General features: G+C 37.0%; 2 protein-coding genes across 4 annotated transcripts; both read right to left on the bottom strand.

Annotated features, from left to right (window-relative positions):
- Positions 1-5,259: 5,259 nt before the first annotated feature.
- lrrc69 (leucine rich repeat containing 69) lies at positions 5,260-10,666 on the bottom strand. Of its 3 annotated transcripts, none has more exons than XM_021319535.2 (8): positions 10,444-10,666; positions 10,022-10,148; positions 9,875-9,947; positions 8,358-8,553; positions 8,175-8,246; positions 7,985-8,086; positions 7,719-7,895; positions 5,260-5,672 (listed from the first exon to the last, which is right to left on the bottom strand). In XM_021319535.2, the coding sequence occupies exons 1-8, from the start codon at positions 10,636-10,638 to the stop codon at positions 5,565-5,567; spliced, it is 1,050 nt and encodes a 349-aa protein (XP_021175210.2). In that variant the 5' UTR covers positions 10,639-10,666; the 3' UTR covers positions 5,260-5,564. The 3 variants fall into 3 exon arrangements, with proteins under 3 accessions (XP_021175210.2, XP_012724104.2, XP_036001844.1); XM_012868650.3 differs by having other exon boundaries at positions 5,264-5,672; positions 7,719-7,898; XM_036145951.1 differs by having other exon boundaries at positions 5,621-5,672; positions 7,747-7,898.
- Positions 10,667-16,386: 5,720 nt separating this feature from the next.
- On the bottom strand, positions 16,387-18,128 carry LOC118565532 (ecto-ADP-ribosyltransferase 5-like). Its single transcript, XM_036145950.1, is given in 3 exon segments — positions 16,387-16,891; positions 16,893-17,225; positions 18,015-18,128. Coding segments are annotated over 3 exon segments (729 nt in total). The 5' UTR covers positions 18,069-18,128; the 3' UTR covers positions 16,387-16,549.
- Positions 18,129-20,222: the final 2,094 nt, after the last annotated feature.

Here is a 20,222-nt window from a genome sequence, read left to right as displayed (position 1 = left end):
GACCCAGAACTGCCAGAAAGGGAGGGGGGGGGGCTGGCCCGACGACCAGGCTCTTGTCTTAGAACTCCCCTAATGAGGAACGCTTCTGTAATGGAATCACTTCCTCATAGCCTCAAAGGACTCAGACTGTTTTTTATTTATAGGTGGCGATGCGAATAAGAGCACAAAAGGTCTGTGGGGAAAGCCAGGTTATTGCATCTGGGTGGCTTTGTTTTGCTGCAGCCTTCCATAGCCCGGCGCGCTTTTAAGTCAAGCTTGTCTGGATTATTTCTTTTCACTTTCTAATTTCTATTGAGGTGACTCTTTTGTTTGGGTTGTTTGGATTCTGACGCACAGTCTTGCACATCTGGTGCCTTTGCTATCTTATTTTTTTTTTATTGATATGCATCAACGGCTGCAGGAAAACTTTCCATTTTCCTAAACCAAGAAATCTTTCCTCCCATTTATAAGATTTAAAAGTCAAACGTGTCTTAGAAGTGCTTTTGAACTGACGATGGGGTTTCAATTAAGCTTTGATTTTAATAACATCTCATTGTTCTCGCCTTTATTAGCAGCTCTATCTCATAGATTCATCAGTTTGCTGTTTTATCAGTCCATCTCTGTTCATCTGTTTAACCAGCAGAGAATCACACTGCCCCCTGGTGCCTGTCATGATTAACAGCAAATCAGAATTGATTGTGCTGCTGTCAGGCAGACAAAACCCTGGTGCTCTGCCAGTGGGATCAAACCAGAACCTGCCGTGGGCGTCGGTGCTCCACAGCAGATTCTTCTGATCCTGGCTATGAGACTGCTCTCCCATTCACTGCAGCCACAGAACTGCTTCAGTATTTGATGGGACTCGTTTTAATGAAACCACTGCTGCTAAACCCACAAGGAGAAGAGGTTTGGGTTGGGTTGAGAATAAGATTTGTAATTGTGGCCACAATGGCATGTTTAAAGTGTCCTGAGATGTGGAAAAGAAAAAAAAAAAAAAGAAAAAAGACCAAAAAAAATAATATGACAATATATTTGTAGAAAGAAAACAGACTGCAACCAAATGCAAAAACAATCAACAAGTCAGAAAACGCAAAACTTATCTCAACATTAGCTCAGAATGGCTGACATGGAAAACACTCTGTGTGGCAAAAAACAGCAACACTTGTTTTATTATCCTTTGAGAGATGCCCATCTGATTTCATACCAGAAACCTTGTTGGTTGGTTAAATTTATAATTTTTGGTTGAACTGTAAATACAGTAAAATCCTTAAAGAAAACCTGTTAGCAAACAACTCAAGACAGGGGAGGAGGTTTTCCTTCCAGCGAGACAACCGGAGCACATTCACGTGTCAGGCGAGCCCCTTTGAGCCAACACCGCCACCCGATCTCGGTTACACCTCTGTCTCACATGGCGAGCTGGCTATGCGGGTCAAACAGAGAGATGACGCGATGATGTGTGGTTTCGTTAATCAGCCAACAGCAGGATTTCCAACCGTACATAAGAAGCACACTAAAAGTAAGTAATATTTTCTTGATATGAGTGTATTTGCCTTTGATTTGAGCAGGTGAATAAGATTATCTGCCAATGGAATAAGATTGCTGCACTTAGAATAGCAACAACTCATCCCCATCGCCCTGTTTCAAGTGCAGCATATCTGATTATCGTATTTTAGGGTTAAAATACTCATTGCATTGGCAGATCATCTTATTTACCTGCTCATATCAAGAATTACACTCATTTCAAGAAGGTTTTGTTTACTTTTTGTTCCCTTTCTGCAGTGCATTTTCTCAGCTAACAACAGGACTAAGTTGTTGAGCCAACTATTATTGTTTTTTTTTTAAAATTGGCTCAGATGCAGATTTAATACATATACTGACGTCAATGACATACGACAGCTCCAGTGGTCCCGCAGTGCTGGCTATATTGAAAACTCACAGCTTTGTGGGATAAGGCAGTTTCTGCTTATGACTTATGAATGTTCATAGCGAGCTCAGAGGAGGCTCATCTTTTTGGGTTTATGATGGAAATGTTTTGGAAAAGAGGCTTCTGGCTAAAAGTCTAGACCTAAAGCCAACTGAGGATCACAAGCCAATAAAAATAAACCAATAATAATTATTATTATAATAATGATAATAATAATAATAATAATAATAATAATAATAATAATAATAATAATAATAATAATAATATACAATATTTCAATTCAAGAATAAAACATAATTTAAAAAATTATGAAATAATAAATGTTTTATTTTGAAATGTTTAAGACGTTTAAAGTAAACATCTAACGGGTGAGTTTTACTGTTACAGTTTTTGCAGTTTATGTTTAATTGTTATTTTACACTGTTGACTTTTCAGTTTTCTCTTTTTGCATTTAGGAACGAAAATGTGCAGTTTGATTGTTTTTGTTATGTTTGCACCTAAAAGCTAATCTAATTGAGAGTCCTCAGGCCAGTTCGCCCATTTGCAGATTTGTTGCCAGATTTGGTTACCAAACGCACAACCCAGCATTTGCTGTTTCCACACAACCTACTTCCATGTCCAAACTGTAAGTATTTTATATTTGTGTGGTTAATTAGATATCAGACTAGTTTTCTTGACAGTATATCAAATTAACTATTAGGAGAAATGTGATATGTAACTGTGTAAAAAGGAGATAAATAATCAAAAACCACCACATGTATGTTATGTATGTTGAGTCTAAGTCGTCTCTGGGTAAACAGCTCATTTTTTTGGGGCACAAAACATAAGCATAAAATGGCAAAAGTATGAGACAACCAGCAACATACTAAAGACTCAACAAAAACGGGTCAAATTAAATTGAAGGAAGTCAACTAGTCTTTAGAAAGTGCAGAGATAAAACTTTATTGTTACAAAGAACAGTCCGAGAGGAGGTTTTCTGAGCTCAGGGAGCCACAGGCACTGCTTGCTTTGTTGTTGTGTAAGTGCTTTAACTGACAAGGCAAACCAAACATCTCCTCAGCAACAATACAAGACCGCAGAAAGCACTTGAACAAAAGAGGATTATAATAAACCCAAGCCGCCTTCGTATAAATACATCAAGCTGAGTGAATTTGCCTGCCTCACTCTCTTTTAACTCTAACCAGGGTAAATGAGAATTTATGTATCCACCACTTCATCATTCTTTACTTTTTCTGCCCCCCCGTGAGGTAACCATGACACAAGAGACAGACGTTTTCACCAAAGGCAATATGCCCCTCACAGTAATTATATCAGAGTGGGAGAGAGGCTCATTAACATATGTTAGGCATGTCAGGAATTTACAAGCTTTTCTTTTTTTTTTTTTTTTTTGCAGGGGCGTTTCGTCGGTGTGGAGCTCCCCTCCATATGGCGTCTCCTTTGAGGGTGCAACCGTCCTATTTCCATAGATGCCAATCACCATGTGTGAATTTAGGAAACATGCTGCACACAAACATAATAATCTGACAGGTAAACAGAAAATGCCAATGGATATGTACAGGGATGTGGCTAATATATGAGTTCTGAAGCTTTCATGGCATAAACAAAGCGGTAGAGGCAAAATTATTAAAATGATTTTCAGTAGCAATTGGGGAAAGTGGTTCATAAAGTATTGATTCTTGTTTGATAAAATATTGACACTGGAAAACAAATGCGCACCACACTTTTCAGATTTTTCCTTGTGAAAAAAAGTCAAAACTATGTATTGCTTTGTTTTTTTAGCCTTCTGCTTCACAATTATGTTTTTTATTAGTTTGTGTTAGCTTGTCATGGAAAAACCCAGGAAAATGCAATGCAGCTAGTTGTAATGTAACAGAATGTGCACTAATTTAAGTACTGTGGTCTACTCTTCTGCAGTGTGTTTAAATGCATAAAGCTTGGTACCAGACTAGTGACTATTTCTGAGGTCGCTGGTGCTGCAGGACCTGTCATCTGTTACCCGGAAGAAGGGACTTACTGTTGCCCCTTCACCTGCTAGTATGTGGCCCACAGTAATGACCTATTTATCAGCCAGGCTCACTGCTCTGAAATGATTAAGAATGGTAATTAACCCCTTTTAATTGGTGAGTCTTTAACATGTTTTGTACATTAAAGAGCGAGTATAGGCTTAATTGTTAAGTTTTCTTCGGCAAAAGATGAACCAGAAATTCGGGGGAAAAAGCAGCTGAAGACATTTTTGTGCAGAGACTATAACTGGAAAGGAGTGCGTCAACACACGCATAGCCAGTGTGTTGATTAATGGATAATATAAAGTCTTAATGGATGGGTATGAAAAAAAAAGGTGTAGAAAGATGTTGGGAATTACCAGCTAAAATGTTAGCAGTCTTTCTTTCTTTTAAAAAATTAAAATACATCCATTGGCAGAAATAAAACGTGATTCAACAGCAAGTATAATAAAGAGTTTGAGCAGATTTAAGAGGTAGATGGGGAGGAAAGTAATTTGTTCCCATCTTCTGCTCCACCAAATGTCATTTCAGTGACTGAAGACACGTTCATTTCCATCAGCATCCATTCTCCTTCTCTATCTATCTCTCCCTTTCTTTCACATTCATTGTCACTGCCTTTTTTCGCTTTAAGTGCACTTTCGCCCACACCACTTGGAAATTGATTGAAACAAAATGTCACAATTATGCCCTGTAGCTCGCCGCTTCAATTATTCATCAATTAGGGGCTAGGCTGCTTTTTTTCCTCTCCTCTGAGCTGATTTTTCATTCAGTTTGCTCGAGATGTATGGCTCCCCTGCTGTTAACCAGTCCAAAGTCATTAGTTTCTGGGTTTGCAATTAAACCTGATGCATTATGTATGAGGCTCCGACTCAGCAGACACACGTTCAGCGGCAGCAGCAGCAGCGGCGGCGGAGGCCGCGGCAGCAAGTGAACAGACTGCTAGGCTCTGGAGGTGTGGATGAGAAATTAATTTGCTTGCAATGAAGTTCTTTCCATCCCTCCCTCTCGCTCTAGCTTTCTCCTGTCTGGCAGGTTGGAACAGATGCCACCAGAAGGAGATGGAGATAAAAATGGTACAGCTCTACTGATACTAGGTGAAAAGGACGATTCTCTGTTGTCAATATATAACTTTTTTAAGTTCACTTAAGTTCACATCACTTCACTTGGACTTCACTTGACTATATACATGTATATATCATATTACCTTGTGTGGAATGTTGTAAATACATATATAACAATGTGTGTATTCTGGAGCATGTAACAAAAGTAATTTCACCATGGGATTATTAAAGTATGTCTGATTCTGATTCTGATTATAGCGTTGCATATTCCTTGGCATTTATAAACATGTAATAGGTTATGTACCTACACACCTCCACAAATTGACTTATGTCCAGAAATTAAGCTGCCTAGATGTATGCAGGTCTATTAAAATGTGTTTTTTAAAACCTCCAAAAGTTTAAATTACCTCCTTAATACTTTTAACATTTAACTTTGTCTCATTGATTAGAGTTGTATGAAAACTATAGTTGACACAGAGAACCAAAAAAAAAAAAAAAACTGAAAAAAACTCCAATGTGGAAAGGAATCTGCGATGTATAAAAAATACAACGCTCTTTTGCTACCACCTAGTGGCCAAAGAGTCTTTAATGCTGTTGTCTTCATGATGTTTCAACACCATAGTAGGAGCGTCCACCTGATCTGAAGCAGCTGTATGAACACAGACGAGCCCGAACCGGAACGGTGAGACAACTCCTCATGTTCATGTCCTACAGCAGACAAACGACACAAAGATGTACCTTAATCACTGCATATTTGTAGTATTTCAGGGTAGTTTCACATTTGCAGTGTGGCTAAGGTTATCTGAGCTCTTGAAAAAGATCTCCTGGAAATTTTATATTAGTTTCAGTCTCACGTTTTGTTTTGTATTTAAAAAAAAAGAAAAAGACAATCAAAAGGAAGCCAATTCACAAAACGTGTCATTGATTGTAATGTCTGCAAGTTAAAATGATCCAATGTTAAGTTCTGGAGACGCGTAGCAGTTTATTCATAAACTGTACAAGAATGAGCACAGTATGTTGATTCAAAAGGTATGGATGATGATCTAACAAATCAAATCGGTCAGAGGTTACAATCTGAAAAAATACAATTCTATTTCTCACTGTTGATAAAATACAACAGAATATGAGAACTGCCATCATTTCTGGTCCATAAACACATCCACCAACAGCAAGTTCGTTGATGCACTTTTTCTGTGTGTTTTAAAAGTTCAGATAAAGGTCAGGGACATATGCTTTGATGCAATAATGAAGATACTCGTGTGTTTTCTTGATTTTCTATGGGACTCAAAACTACGGCCTCTATCAAAGAACCTGCTGCACATCTTTGGATCGGTCAAAATTTGTATCGATAGGCCAGACATCAAAGAAAACCAGAAGTCGCTAATGGGAAAGAAAAGTCTGAACGGTGAAGCTCTGATTTCAGTTGGATATCTGCAATAAATTTCACAAAATGCATAAGATTAAAATGCACAAAACCACATTTGCGACACTTTCTGGAGAGAAAACTTATTTGTTTTTAGTTGGGGGGAGGGGGGGGATTCTGTAAAACAAACAATATTAGGATTTTTATACAGATTAAAGAGATAATTGAAGAGTCTCATTATCCTGCCTAGTTGTGAATGATAAACACAAATTATGCAATAAGCAAAAATCATTAAGAGTTCATAGGTTCAGAAACACACCAGAGTAACTCAGAAGAAATAAAGTCCTTTTTTAATGCAGTAGTCAAAGTTTCTAGACATAATATCTGCAGAAAAATACCCAACAATGCTCCGCAGTGCTGAAAGAATGGAGCTGGGGTTTAGCATGAAGAGCGCTGTTAATGATGGCAAAGAAAAACTGGTAAATTGCTCGGGAAATGTTCTGGCAAAAGTTTAGACCACAATACAGAACCTTTTTTGTGTATTAAACAGTTTTTTTTTTCTCAGTCAGTGCTGAGGGCCAGTTTCAATGTAACCGGGATCAGACCACCAGCCAACATTGCTGGGAAAGATCTGAATAAGCCAAGAAAAATCCTATGAAAAATAATGGCTCCTTGTCCTTGGAGTAAATTCTACAAAAAAAAGTAAGTCCATAAGAGCCTTAATCACACGTTTTGTTCACATATAACATATCATTCTATGGCTCGGTTTGGTCACACTGCAAAAACGGAACTAGAAATAAGTAAAATGTTCTTTAAAATTAGTGTATTTGTCCTTGATTTGAGCAGGTAAATAAGATGATTTACCAATGGAATAAGATTTTTGCATTTAAAATAGAAACAACTCCTCTCCTTCATCTTATTTCAAGTGCAGGATGTCTAATTATCTTATTTTAGGGGTAGAAATACTAATTCCATTGGTAGATAATCTTATTTACCTGCTCAAATCAAGGGTAAATACACTAACTTTAAGAACATTTTACTTATTTTTAGATCCGTTTTTGCAGTGCACAGCTCTTACTACAATTTAATAGAAATTCAAAGATGAATCTGAGGATAAATATATTCAGAGCTGAAGCTGGTTATCATTGACTTACTGGCTGAAATTCCTCTATGACATGTGTGATTCATAGTTAATAGAGACATTAAATGGAAGCTCCAGTTGCACATTTGCTCTTCCAGTTATATCAAATCTCATCATTTTCCTCAATAACTAATAAACCAACAGTTCAAAATCTGATCTTTGTCTATTGTGCTTGATCCACTGTCAATTTTGTTACAGAAGAAGACACAGAAGACGATATTGAACTTGTTTCCTAAAGGAGCATTCTGACCTTCTCCAGACTTATAAAATGCACGCACTCCAGCCACGTAGTGAGGAAGGGACTCTGACAAACAGCACAACGGCCCCTGCTGGCCAACAGGTCGCTCAGGTCCGGGTAATGTGGAAGTTTCAGGTGGATCAGAGAGGACTTCTTTCTGTCTTCTTGCAGAACAAATCTGGCAGCTAGCTCCTAAGGAGACACAACTGTTATACCCAGAACGACAGCTTGTGGAACCAACAATGTGAATATATGAAAAAAAAAATTATAATAATGACCTTTAGTGAAAGGAGCTCAGTGTTCTCCAGCAAAGGCACCAGCTCACACTGAACCAGCCCGTTCTCCTCACAGTACAGCTCCCTCAGCGGCAGCCGGTGGAACTAAACAGTGTCGATTTGCACGTTACGTGATGCCCTTTTCGCTTCTTAAATAACAGCACATTCTCGTGGACATTACTGTTCAATGCACCTCTACGGGAAACATGGACAGCATGTTCCCAGCCACATCCAGAACCTGGAGTTTAGCAAGAGCAGTTATTCCCTGTAGGAAAAGCATCAATGTCATCAAAGTTAGATTCGGATGTTCGCTGTTCAAGGTTAGAAGCTGCCACAAATGAGGCCTGCTTTGACAAACCAATCAGTGCGGACCCACCTCTGGCAGGCTCGTCAGCTTGTTTCTGGCTACATGTAGTCTTTTCAGCTCCCTGCACCGGTAGAGCTCCCGGGGAAGCCGTGACAGCTGGTTGAAGGTAAGGTTGAGCTCAGATAACTCGGTAAGACGGCCAACTTCATCAGGAAGCTCCTCCAGCTTGTTATCCAGCAAACCGAGGCGTTGAAGCTTCATCAAGCTGCGCGAGAAACCAGATTTTTATTGTCTTTGACATGGAAAGATATTATGTCTTATATGTTCATCTCACCACACTGATGAGAAAATAAATTAACCAGCCAACAGCCACCGTGAAATAGCTTTTGAGCGGTGACTTGATGTCACTTGCCGACTCTCCACAACTGCTGATGAATGTGTTCAGCGTATTGAAATAATTTCCTCTCCTATTTCTGATTTTTTTTTTATGATCTCACGCTGAAAACGATTTTTAAACATCCGCCTTCAAATAGGAACACGATTCGTCGGCAGGAGGAAAAAAAAGATCCACGATAAGCAAAATTAATTTGCACGAAATCACTGGTGCTGTTATAGTACGGAGGGAAGTTTGTCTGTTTATTATTCAATAAAAAAATAAAGGTCACTTCAATAAAAAAAAAAAATACATTTGTGATCAAAACCTTGTATTAGCCAGTCAAACAAAAAGTAATTTCAATCAAAACATATGTTATTATAGCAGGGCAATTGCTTTTTGGCCTCCCTCTAAAACGGGAACGATAAATCTACATGCCCGTTAGGTAATACCGATGCACTATTCACCTAAACCTAATCATATCTCCCGTCAAAGATAATTGCCTTTAATTAAAAAGTTCAACCGGGACTGTGACAAGCAAGGCTGGATGAGGACCCGGGTTTACCTTGCATAACACTTAATGAAGAGGAGGAGGAGGAGGATAATGGAGGAGGTAAAAATTATTTCTGACTAAAATCTGGTGGCCTCAGTCAGAAAGCTAAGAAATGTTGACGCAGTGGGCTTTCTTCATAAAACCAGCAGAGACTTATGTTCAAATGGACCCAGAAGTGATTCACCAGAGTCAGAACCAACTTTGTTCCATGGCCATCCAGTAACCAGACGTAAATCCCATGGAAAACCTTCAGCTGATTAGATGAGAGCAGAGAGGATCAGGATTCTGGGCAGTCTAGAGAGATTGAGAGATTGAGCAAAGATCCCTCTCTCTGTGTGTGCTCCAACCTCAGGAAATATTGTAGAAGAAGAAGAAATACTGCTCCCTTGGCTAAATGGGATTACATAAAGCAATAACTAATAAAATCATATTTTTTATTTATTTATCTCAACATCCATGGCAATGATATTTGTCCTCTGCATTTAACCCGATCCCCTTTTTTCAGCTGCCACTATGCAGAGCACATTGCCGCTAAGAGCCTTGCTCAGGGACCCACATTGGCAATCTGTGGGATTCAAACTTGGAAATTGCATCCTTTCCAGGACACGTAAAGTGGAGCAACAAAAAGCAATCGTGGACAAAGTGGAGACATGTATTTACCTTCCGATCTCTGGTGGCAACCTTCGAATGTTGTTGTGGTTGAGATTGAGGACAACGAGGTTTCCTAAGCGACCTTTAAAACACGAGGACACAGTCGTTGAGTTGATTTTAAGCCTCTGCTTCTTACCCAGAAGGATCCAGACCTACCGATCACATCAGGTGGAACCGCATCGATGTTGTTGCTGTAGAGGTAGAGTTTCCTCAGGGACTCGAGACCGCTGAGAACTACAGGAACCTCCTTCAGGGCATTGTTTCCCAGATTCAGTTCTGTCAGCTTGAAGATAGAGTAGAGTCAAAAATAATCTTTATTGTCCCACAGTGGAGAAATTTAGCTGTACAAACAAGGAGCAACTTTACCACACAAGTTTAAATACTTTACGGTTGTTAAAAAAAATAGCAACGGCCTACTCAAGAAATTAAAGAAGTGTGCAACTGTGTATATTTATGCATAAATAAAACAAATGACTTTACAATGAAAAAGAAGGGATGTTAAGATAATCAAGAAAAAACATATGTAAGTAATCTTTGTGATTTGTTGGGCAGAAGAAAGGCAAACAGAGAAGACTCACGTGTTTTAGAGATTGCAGTTGTGGTGGAAGAACAGTGATGGAGTTGTTGCACAACAGAAGGACCGAGAGGTTAGAGAATCTGGTGACAAACTCAGGAACTCTGCTCAGCTTTCTTGAATTCAGATTTAAAGAGGTTCTTTTGTCATAGAACTCTCTTACCACGGCTCCTCTAAGTGTGAAAGATCCATAAGCCATTCTCCTCAAAACACGCGTAGCTGACCTTTGGGTTGTTGAGTTTCCATGGCAACAGGAGCTTTTACTCAGTAAAGTTCTTGTTTAAGGAAAGTGCGACCCCTATGGGTCATATATATCCACCTATTTTATATGTATATATATATATATATATATATATATATATATATATATATATATATATATATATGTGTGTGTGTGTGTGTGTGTGTGTGTGTGTGTGTGTGTGTGTGTGTGTGTGTGTGTGTGTGTGTGTGTGTGTTTATATTGCCCATGTTGATTGCTTTTTGAAAGACAGCCAAACAAGTATTGTTAATGTGTATATTTCTCACTATAGGATCAGGGGGAAAAAATAATGTGGCTATTTTGAACCACAGTTAGATGTAATTAATTCTTAATGGAGAAAAGATGTAGATTGACAAGCAAGTTTTTGTTGTGAATTGCGATACTTTTTATATACTTGGCAGTTAGGATTGCTATCACACTCCTTCATGCTCCAAGATGAACACAACTTTAGTCCTTCATGCCTTCATTAGTGAGAGTTTTAACTACCTGTTTGGTAATGAGCGTTTAATATGGTGGGAAAAGCACTTCTTGCTTGTTTTCATGATGTTTTAAAATAATATTTCATAGATGCGCCTCATCTGTTCCATATTCCATAGCAGGTCTAACTATCAAACTGAGTAAGATTAGTTTCATATGAGCTGCAGGAGAAGGAGGTAAAAAATAAAATAATAATAATTATATATATATATATATATATATATATATATATATATATATATATATATATATATATATATATATATATAATTTCTTTGTTTTGTTTTCTGCCTGCCTACCCATCAATTTCAGAGAAGCTTGATATTGAAGTAAAGTTAAAATTATATCAATAAAATAACTATTTGACATACATCAAATTGATGTCAAAGGATTTATGTCAAGTTGATTACCATCTTTGATCAAATTATGATGATAATTTGATATCAGTGTTTAATGTACTAATGCTGAATTGACATCTGTCGCCCACTGGGCTTTCGCTGTAATTTTCGTTGTGTGACAGATATAATCGCTAATGAGGATTTGTAACCAGAAATAAATGGAAATTTTGTGACTAAAACTGATTGACCGTATAATTTGGTGCCTATCTCCAGCGTTCACTGGGCAAGAGGCGGGGTACACCTGGGAAAGGTTGTCATTCTATATATATATATATATATATATGAATATATATATATATATATATATATATATATATATATATATATATATATATATATATATATATATATATATATATATATATATATTCTATGCTATGCCATTCAAAGAATCAAAATCATGGCATTTAACAATGTTTCAGTGTTTTATTGAGTTGTAAACCCATTCATCCAACTTGTCAAAACTCTTGATGACATTGTTTACCTTAGATTATATATGGAAGCATACATTTACATAAAGCAAATCTAATATTAATGTTTTACAATAGATGTAAAATTATCATTTATTAGAATGAGGTTTTACACATATATGGCCAAAACCTAGGTACTCCCAAGCATTGAGATAAATTATTTAACTAATTTGCAGTTAAAGCATGCAAACAATAAATTTAAAATGATACTTTATTAGGGTGCAGTATTTCATTTCACCAAACCTAGGAATTTATTCCAAAGTTTGCCAAAAAATCCTGGAACTAATCTGCAATCCAGATTGCTGTGGGTGCCAGCACTCTTCAAGACATAAACAGTTCTACAATCCCTCAGCTCTGCAACTTTTCTCTTTACAAACGTGAACACCTCATAGGGAGGTATGAGCACCTCTCTCTCTGCAGGATAAGCTGAATATTGTTCCACCGCTGCACCATGACAGGTTTCAATTTTAAAGCAGCTCTCTTGACCGAAATGTGTCATGTCAGGTTAAAAGTGTGTCATGTCTCTGTTAAAAGCTGAATATGCTGCAGTTCCCGTGTAAACACCAATTGCTTGCATTTCCTGCTGAGCTAGAATGGTGTTATCTTCTTGTATCAAGTATTTTGCACTTTCCCAGTACGTTCCATATCCCTTCTCTGTCAGTTCTTCAGAGTACTTGTCAAAAACCATTTTCTCCATCTTGTCTTTGCAGTCAGAGTACATGTCGTCAATCGATTCTTCATAAAATCCTAATGGTATTACTTTAGACTCCTGCAAAAGAAAGAAAAGGAAACAAAATCCCTTGAGACAGGTTGGTTTATATTCTTTGTTAATTGTTTTTTACAGTCACCATCATTAATTAAATAATTTTATTTGCACTTGGCAAGTAATAGTCACCGTAAATGTTTCTAGACCCTTTTAAAACAAATTAAAGATAGCGAGGTGTGTGAAGGCCTAAAGCTGTGCGCTGTTTCATGGGGCACACCCTAGACCAAGTGTGCACATGGAGAACATGCAATATCTACACAAAATGCCCAACATAAGCGGGATTCATTACAATCTGAGTAATGGAGTTCAAACATTTATTTCTGTTGATTTTTATTTCTGTTGATTTTTATGGTTAGAACTCAAACCAAATGGAAAACCATAATTCAGATTTTCAGAAGAACACAAACACAAACGGCTGACCACATTCAACTAGCAAAAGAAAAACTAAAACAACCCTATAGAGAGGTAAAGTAACTGCAATGAAACAAAGTTATTAACATATAAACACAAGGCAGCAAATATTACATGCAAAGCTTCGTGTGACAAGACATTTCTGATATAAACAGCAACAAAGTGACAAAAATACCACATCAAAAATTATAATGAATATGTGGAAAAAGAGCAAAAATATTTTTCTTAAATTAGCGGAGATGCACACACAAAATGTAGGCTTCCCAACACAGCCCGCTCAAAAGCATCGTAACTTGCCTAACATCCATATAAAAGGTAATAAAACCAGCAAAAATGTCCTAATGCTATAGATGACGTTTTAGGACAATCACATTTTACTCACCACCCCTTTGAACTGCAGCCAGAGGAGAAGACATAGTGAAGTAAAGATCAGCATGTTTTCTTTTTTTCCCTACAAAGTGAAAGAAAAGCATTGTTTTTAAATTCTTTTCACAACACAAAACAATGTATTTCACCTTTATGTCAATGATTTTTTTCAACTCACTCACCTGTGCGGAAATGATTTCTGCAAGAAAGAATATTGACTTTTTAAATGCAGAGAGCTGTCTCAAAGCTTGTGCTGTGCTGTCCACAGTCAGAATTTATACCCTAAACCATTACGCAACAAAAATATATTTCCCAATACATTACTTTACATTATATTACATGTATAATCATAAATTGTGAAATTTGTGATAATGAACTGTGTATGTGATATACTGCAATATATAGGAACATGCTGAAATTATAACTGAAATTATAGATTTACTCAATATATATAATTATAAATTATATATATTGAGTAAATCTAGTCTTATAATATTAAATATACTGTTGACAATATACCTCAATGCTCAAGATAATATAATCAGGTGTATATGGGAAGATGTGTTAGGGATACGCTATAGATGCCAAATTTTTGTTAGTTCCGAGCTAAAAATAATTTTCTAAAATGTTAATTTTTTTAAATTTTATTATCACTGGTTAATCTTTGTCACCTTCATGTTCTTGCTTTGTAAGTACATTGCCACATCGGATGGGTTAAAAAGCTGTGAAAGACTTTATGAAAAGGAAAATGTGTCATTTAACATACATTTATGTCTTCATTTGCCAAACTCTGAGGAATGGGGACCTTTGTGGCCACATTCAGGATATATTTTTGAGTCTGTTCTTGGGGAGATACCGAAGATGTTTCATGGCACTCAGTGCGTCTCCTTACAAATAGTGAAACAATTCACCTATGGACAAACGCTGCCTTCTTTGAAAAACTGTGCACTGAGAAGTGCTTTGCCTAGTTGTATAATGCTGCATAATAACGTGACTGGTGAAAAAACAACCTGAAACCGTTTGAAAGAGTAGCAGATCAATTTGTGACCCTTGGTTTACACTCGGTAGGAAAACTTACTGACGCCCTGACGCCCAGAATGAAGTTGTGAAAATATTCTCTAGAACGTTAGTCAGAGGAGAACTGCATTATTCGGAGCAATTCACAAGAGTAATGAAAGGGAAACGCTTCCCTGTTTGTTTGGGTTTTTTTGGGTTTTTTTGGGGGGGTGGGGGGATGGGGTTGGTTTTTTTGGGATAATTAACATATAATAACTATGTAAGTACATTTAATTTATGTAGCACTTTTTACAGATAGAAATCATAAAGCGTATCACTAATGAAACACAGTTAATTACAGAGGGGAACAGAAAAAACACGATAGGAAATGTTGAAACACAGAGTTGATTAGTTTTAAAATTTATGTATAGAAAAATATTTAGCTGCTTTTGTAAAAGAGTCAGTGGAGTCAGTACAGTGCAATGACAGCCGGGGGGAGTAACACTGTCAAAACGGGTGCATGAGGCTACCACCAAATTGTGATCTCTTGACCTTAGCGCACAGGAAGAAGAATGGGGTGTTGGCAGATCAGCAATGGAGAAAACACAAGCTTGCAAGACGAGAGCAAGTTTAAAAAAAAAACTTTTTGCCCTTCATATAAAATGCTTTCTATGGTGAGAAAGCCTGTATATAACAACCACACACTAAAACACTGTAACATTATGCCGTGGGGATGCTTGTCTTCAGCAGGGGTAGGGAATCTGGTGGTAAATACAGGGTAATCCTGGAATAAAAACATATAGAGGCTTTAAAACACTTGATGTTTATAAGAGGTTCACCATCCAACTGAACAACAACAGCATGGTTTAGATCAAAGCTGTATCACATGTCTAGACGGCCTTGCATCAATTTCCCTCCATGTTACAATTTTGGAACATTTTGTGTAGGTCTATCACCAAAAAGAAAAAAAACTAAAGGAAATAGTGACATCTTTGGTAGCTAATAAAAAAGATATCAAAGTTCAAGTGTTAATGACATTTTTTTGTTAAGCATTGTGTAGCAACCTTTTAACAACCAATTTATAGCTGTCTTTGGTGCTGAGCTGAAGCTTAACTCAAGTTTTACCCTCCAATAGTCGTAAGCATAAATAGAAACCGGACAACTGTTTCCAGACACCTAGAGGCAGCTCCTGACAAATACAAGAAGCTATAGTGTTAGGTTTTATTAGCAATTCAATTAAATTCAATTTTATTTATATAGTGCCAATTCATGAAACATGTCATCTCAAGGCACTTTCCAAAGTCATATTCAATCATATTATACAGATTGGGTCATATTATACAGATTGGTCAAAAAATGTCCTATATAAGAAAACCCAGTTGATTGCATCAAGGTCTTGACAAGCAGCATTCCCTCCTGAAGAAGCGTAGAGCCACAGTGACAGTCGTCTGCATTGTTCATGGCTTTGCAGCAATCCCTCATACTGAGCAAGCATGAAGCAACAGTGGAAAGAAAAACTCCCCTTTAACGGGAAGGAAAACCTCCAGCAGAACCGGGCTCAGTATGAACGGTCATCTGCCTCGACCGACTGGAGGTTAGAGAAGACAGAGCAGAGACACAACAAGACAGACACTGTTTGGTCACTGAAGTTACCCCTGGCGATACGGTCATTATTGTGTTGACCTGGGTTATACTCTAAATGATGTACATACTTTGCAATTCTAAAAAGGAAAAACAAGGGATTTAACAATGTTTCAGTGTTTTATTGAGTTGGAAAACCATTCATCCAAATTGTCAAAACTCTTGATGAAATTGTTTACATCAGAATATTTCACAGAAGCATAGAATCACATAAAGCAAAGATAATATCAATGTTTTGCAATACATGTAATGGTATAATTTATAAGAATGAGGTTTTACACATATATGGTCAAAACCTAGATACTCCCAAGCATTGAGATAAATTATTTAACTAAGTTGCAATCCAGATTGCTGTGAGTGCCAGCACTCTTCAAGACATAAACAGTTCTACAATCCCTCAGCTCTGCAACCTTTCTCTTTACAAACGTAAACACCTCATAGGGAGGTATAAGCACCTCTCTCTCTGCAGGATAAGCTGAATATTGTTCCACCGCTGCACCATGACAGGTTTCAATTTTAAAGCAGCTCTCTTGACCGAATTGTGTCATGTCAGGTTGCAGAGAGCTGGATGCAAAACTACCAAATCGCATTTTTTTCTGCATTATTTTAAATTTCATTGCGCTTCGTCTGTAAGTGGTATAGCAAATACCACTGTCAGCTTTTTTTTAGTTTCTGTAAAGCTGATGCGAGCAAGAAATGTAAAATGTGGAACTTAAATGAAGTGCCGTATGTGTTTCCACCACTTCTGACTGCTCTGTTAAGAGCTGAATATGCTGCAGTTCCCGTGTAAACAACAATTGCTTGCATTTCCTGTGAAGTCAGAATGGTGTTATCTTCTTGTATCAAGTATTTTGCACTTTCCCAGTACGTTCCATATCCCTTCTCTGTCAGTTCTTCAGAGTACTTGTCAAAAACCATTTTCTCCATCTTGTCTTTGCAGTCAGAGTACATGTCGTCAATCGATTCTTCATAAAATCCTAATGGTATTACTTTAGACTCCTGCAAAAGAAAGAAAAGGAAACAAAATCCCTTGAGACAGGTTGGTTTATATTCTTTGTTAATTGTTTTTTACAGTCACCATCATTAATTAAATAATTTTATTTGCACTTGGCAAGTAATAGTCACCGTAAATGTTTCTAGACCCTTTTAAAACAAATTAAAGATAGCGAGGTGTGTGAAGGCCTAAACCTGTGCGCTGTTTCACGGGGCACGCCCTAGACCAAGTGTGCACATGGAGAACATGCAATATCTACCCAAAATGCCCAACATAAGCGGGATTCATTACAATCTGAGTAATGGAGTTCAAACATTTATGTCTGTTGATTTTTATTTCTGTTGATTTTTATGGTTAGAACTCAAACCAAATGGAAAACATAATTCAGATTTTCAGGAGAACACAAACACAAACGGCTGACCACATTAAAGTAGCAAAAGAAAAACTAAAACAACCCTATAGAGAGGTAAAGTAACTGCAATGAAACAAAGTTATTAACATATAAACACAGGGCAGCAAATATTACATGCAAAGCTTTCTGCGACAAGACAATTCTGATATAAACAGCAACAAAGTGACAACAATACCACATCAAAAATTATCATGAATATGTGGAAAAAGAGCAAAAATATTTTTCTTAAATTAGCGAAGATGCACACACAAAATGTAGGCTTCCCAACACAGCCCGCTCAAAAGCATCGTAACTTGCCTAACATCCATATAAAAGGTAATAAAACCAGCAAAAATGTCCTAATGCTATAGATGACGTTTTAGGACAATCACATTTTACTCACCACCCCTTTGAACTGCAGCCAGAGGAGAAGACATAGTGAAGTAAAGATCAGCATGTTTTCTTTTTTTCCCTACAAAGTGAAAGAAAAGCATTGTTTTTAAATTCTTTTCACAACACAAAACAATGTATTTCACCTTTATGTCAATGATTTTTTTTTACTCACTAACCTGTGCGGAAATGATTTCTGCAAGAAAGAATATTGACTTTTTAAATGCAGAGAGCTGTCTCAAAGCGTATGCTGTGCCGTCCACAGTCAGAATTTATACCCTAAACCATTACGCAACAAAAATATATTTCCCAATCCATTACTTGACATTATATTACATGTATAATCATAAATTGTGAAATTTGTGATAATGGACTGTGTAAGTGATATACTGCAATATATAGGAACATACTGAAATTATAACTGTTTTCATATATTGAGTAAATCTATTCTTATAATATTAAATATACTGTTGACAATATACCTCAATGTTCAAGATAATATAATCAGGTGTATATGGGAACATGTGTCTTAACCACATTTTAAAATGTAGTAATTTAATGTCATATATTTTAAAATATAATATATTGAATAAAACATCAGTGTAGTTCACATTAACTGAATGAGGTTTATTTCAAAAGCAGCAGCTGAAGGGACACTGACCTGATCAACACACAATCAAAGACACGTCTCCTTTGTAGTACATAATGTGCTCAGCAAATTGCAAGTGTTTGCTGTTAGGGATATACACCATAGATGCCAAATGTTTGTTAGTTCCGAGCTAAAAATTATTTTCTAAAATGTTAATATTTTAAAATTGGAGTATCACTGGTTAATCTTTGTCACCTTCATGTTCTTGCTTTGTAAGGACATTGCCACATCGGAGGGGTTAAAAAGCTGTGAAAGACTTTATGAAAAGGAAAATGTATCATTTAACATACATTTATGTCTTCATTTGCCAAACTCTGAGGAATGGGGACCTTTGTGGCCACATTCAGGATATATTTTTGAGCCTTTTCTTGGGGAGATACTGAAGATGTTTCATGGCACTCAGTGCGTCTCCTTACAAATTGTGAAACAATTCACCTGTGGACAAACGCTGCCTTCTTTGAAAAACTGTGCACTGAGAAGTGCTTTGCTTAGTTGTATAAAGCTGCATAATAACGTGACTGGTGAAAAAACCTGAAACCGTTTGAAAGAGTAGCAGATCAACTTGTGACCCTTGCTTTACACTCTGTACGAAAACTTACTGACACTCTGTCACCCAGGATGAAGTTGTGAAAATATTCTCTGGAACGTTAGTCAGAGGAGAACTGCATTACTCAGAGCAATTCACAAGAGTAATGAAAGGGAAACGCTTCCCTGTTTGTTTGTTTGTTTGTTTGTTTGTTTGTTTGTTTTGTTTGTTTGTTGTTGTTGTTTTTTGGATAATTAACATATAATAACTATGTAAGTACATTTAATTTATGTAGCACTTTTTACAGATAAAAATCATAAAGCATATCACTAAGGAAACACAGTTAATTACAGAGGGGAACAGAAAAAACACGATAGGAAATGTTGAAACACAGAGTTGATTAGTTTTAAAATTTATGTATAGAAAAATATTTAGCTGCTTTTGTAAAAGAGTCAGTGGAGTCAGTACAGTGCAAGGACAGCCGGAGCGAATAACACTGTCAAAACGGGTGCGTGAGGCTACCACCAAATTGTGATCTCTTGACCTTAGCGCACAGGAAGAAGAATGGGGTGATGGCAGATCAGCAATGGAGAAAACACAAGCTTGCAAGAAGAGAGCAAGTTTAAAAAAAACGTTTTGGCCTTCATATAAAATGCTTTCTGTGGTGAAAAAGCCTGAATATAACAACCACACACTAAAACACTGTGATTGCAACATTATGCTGTGGGGATGCTTGTCTTTAGCAAGGGAATCTGATCAGAGCTGATTGGAAGCTGGATGGCTCTAAATGCAGGATAATTCTGGAAGGAAACCTGTTAGAGACTTTTACAGTGATTCCCCATCCGAGTGGACTACATTATACCGCCAGAACTACAACTGTATGGTTGAGATCAAAGCATTTTCACATGTCTAGATGGCTTAAAACTAGACCTAATTGAGAATCTGTCAGTATTTAAGAATCGCTGTTAAAAGATACTCTCCATTCATGTTAGCTGACTGATGTAATTGTAGTAAATGGTGGTTTTACAAAACACTGAAAAAGGCAA

This window comes from Fundulus heteroclitus, chromosome 13 (genome assembly GCF_011125445.2).
Source record: "Fundulus heteroclitus isolate FHET01 chromosome 13, MU-UCD_Fhet_4.1, whole genome shotgun sequence".
NCBI classification, from domain to species: domain Eukaryota; kingdom Metazoa; phylum Chordata; class Actinopteri; order Cyprinodontiformes; family Fundulidae; genus Fundulus; species Fundulus heteroclitus.
The sequence above is the reverse complement of the archived record's forward strand: the minus strand, read 5'-3'. Positions and strand labels throughout refer to the sequence as shown.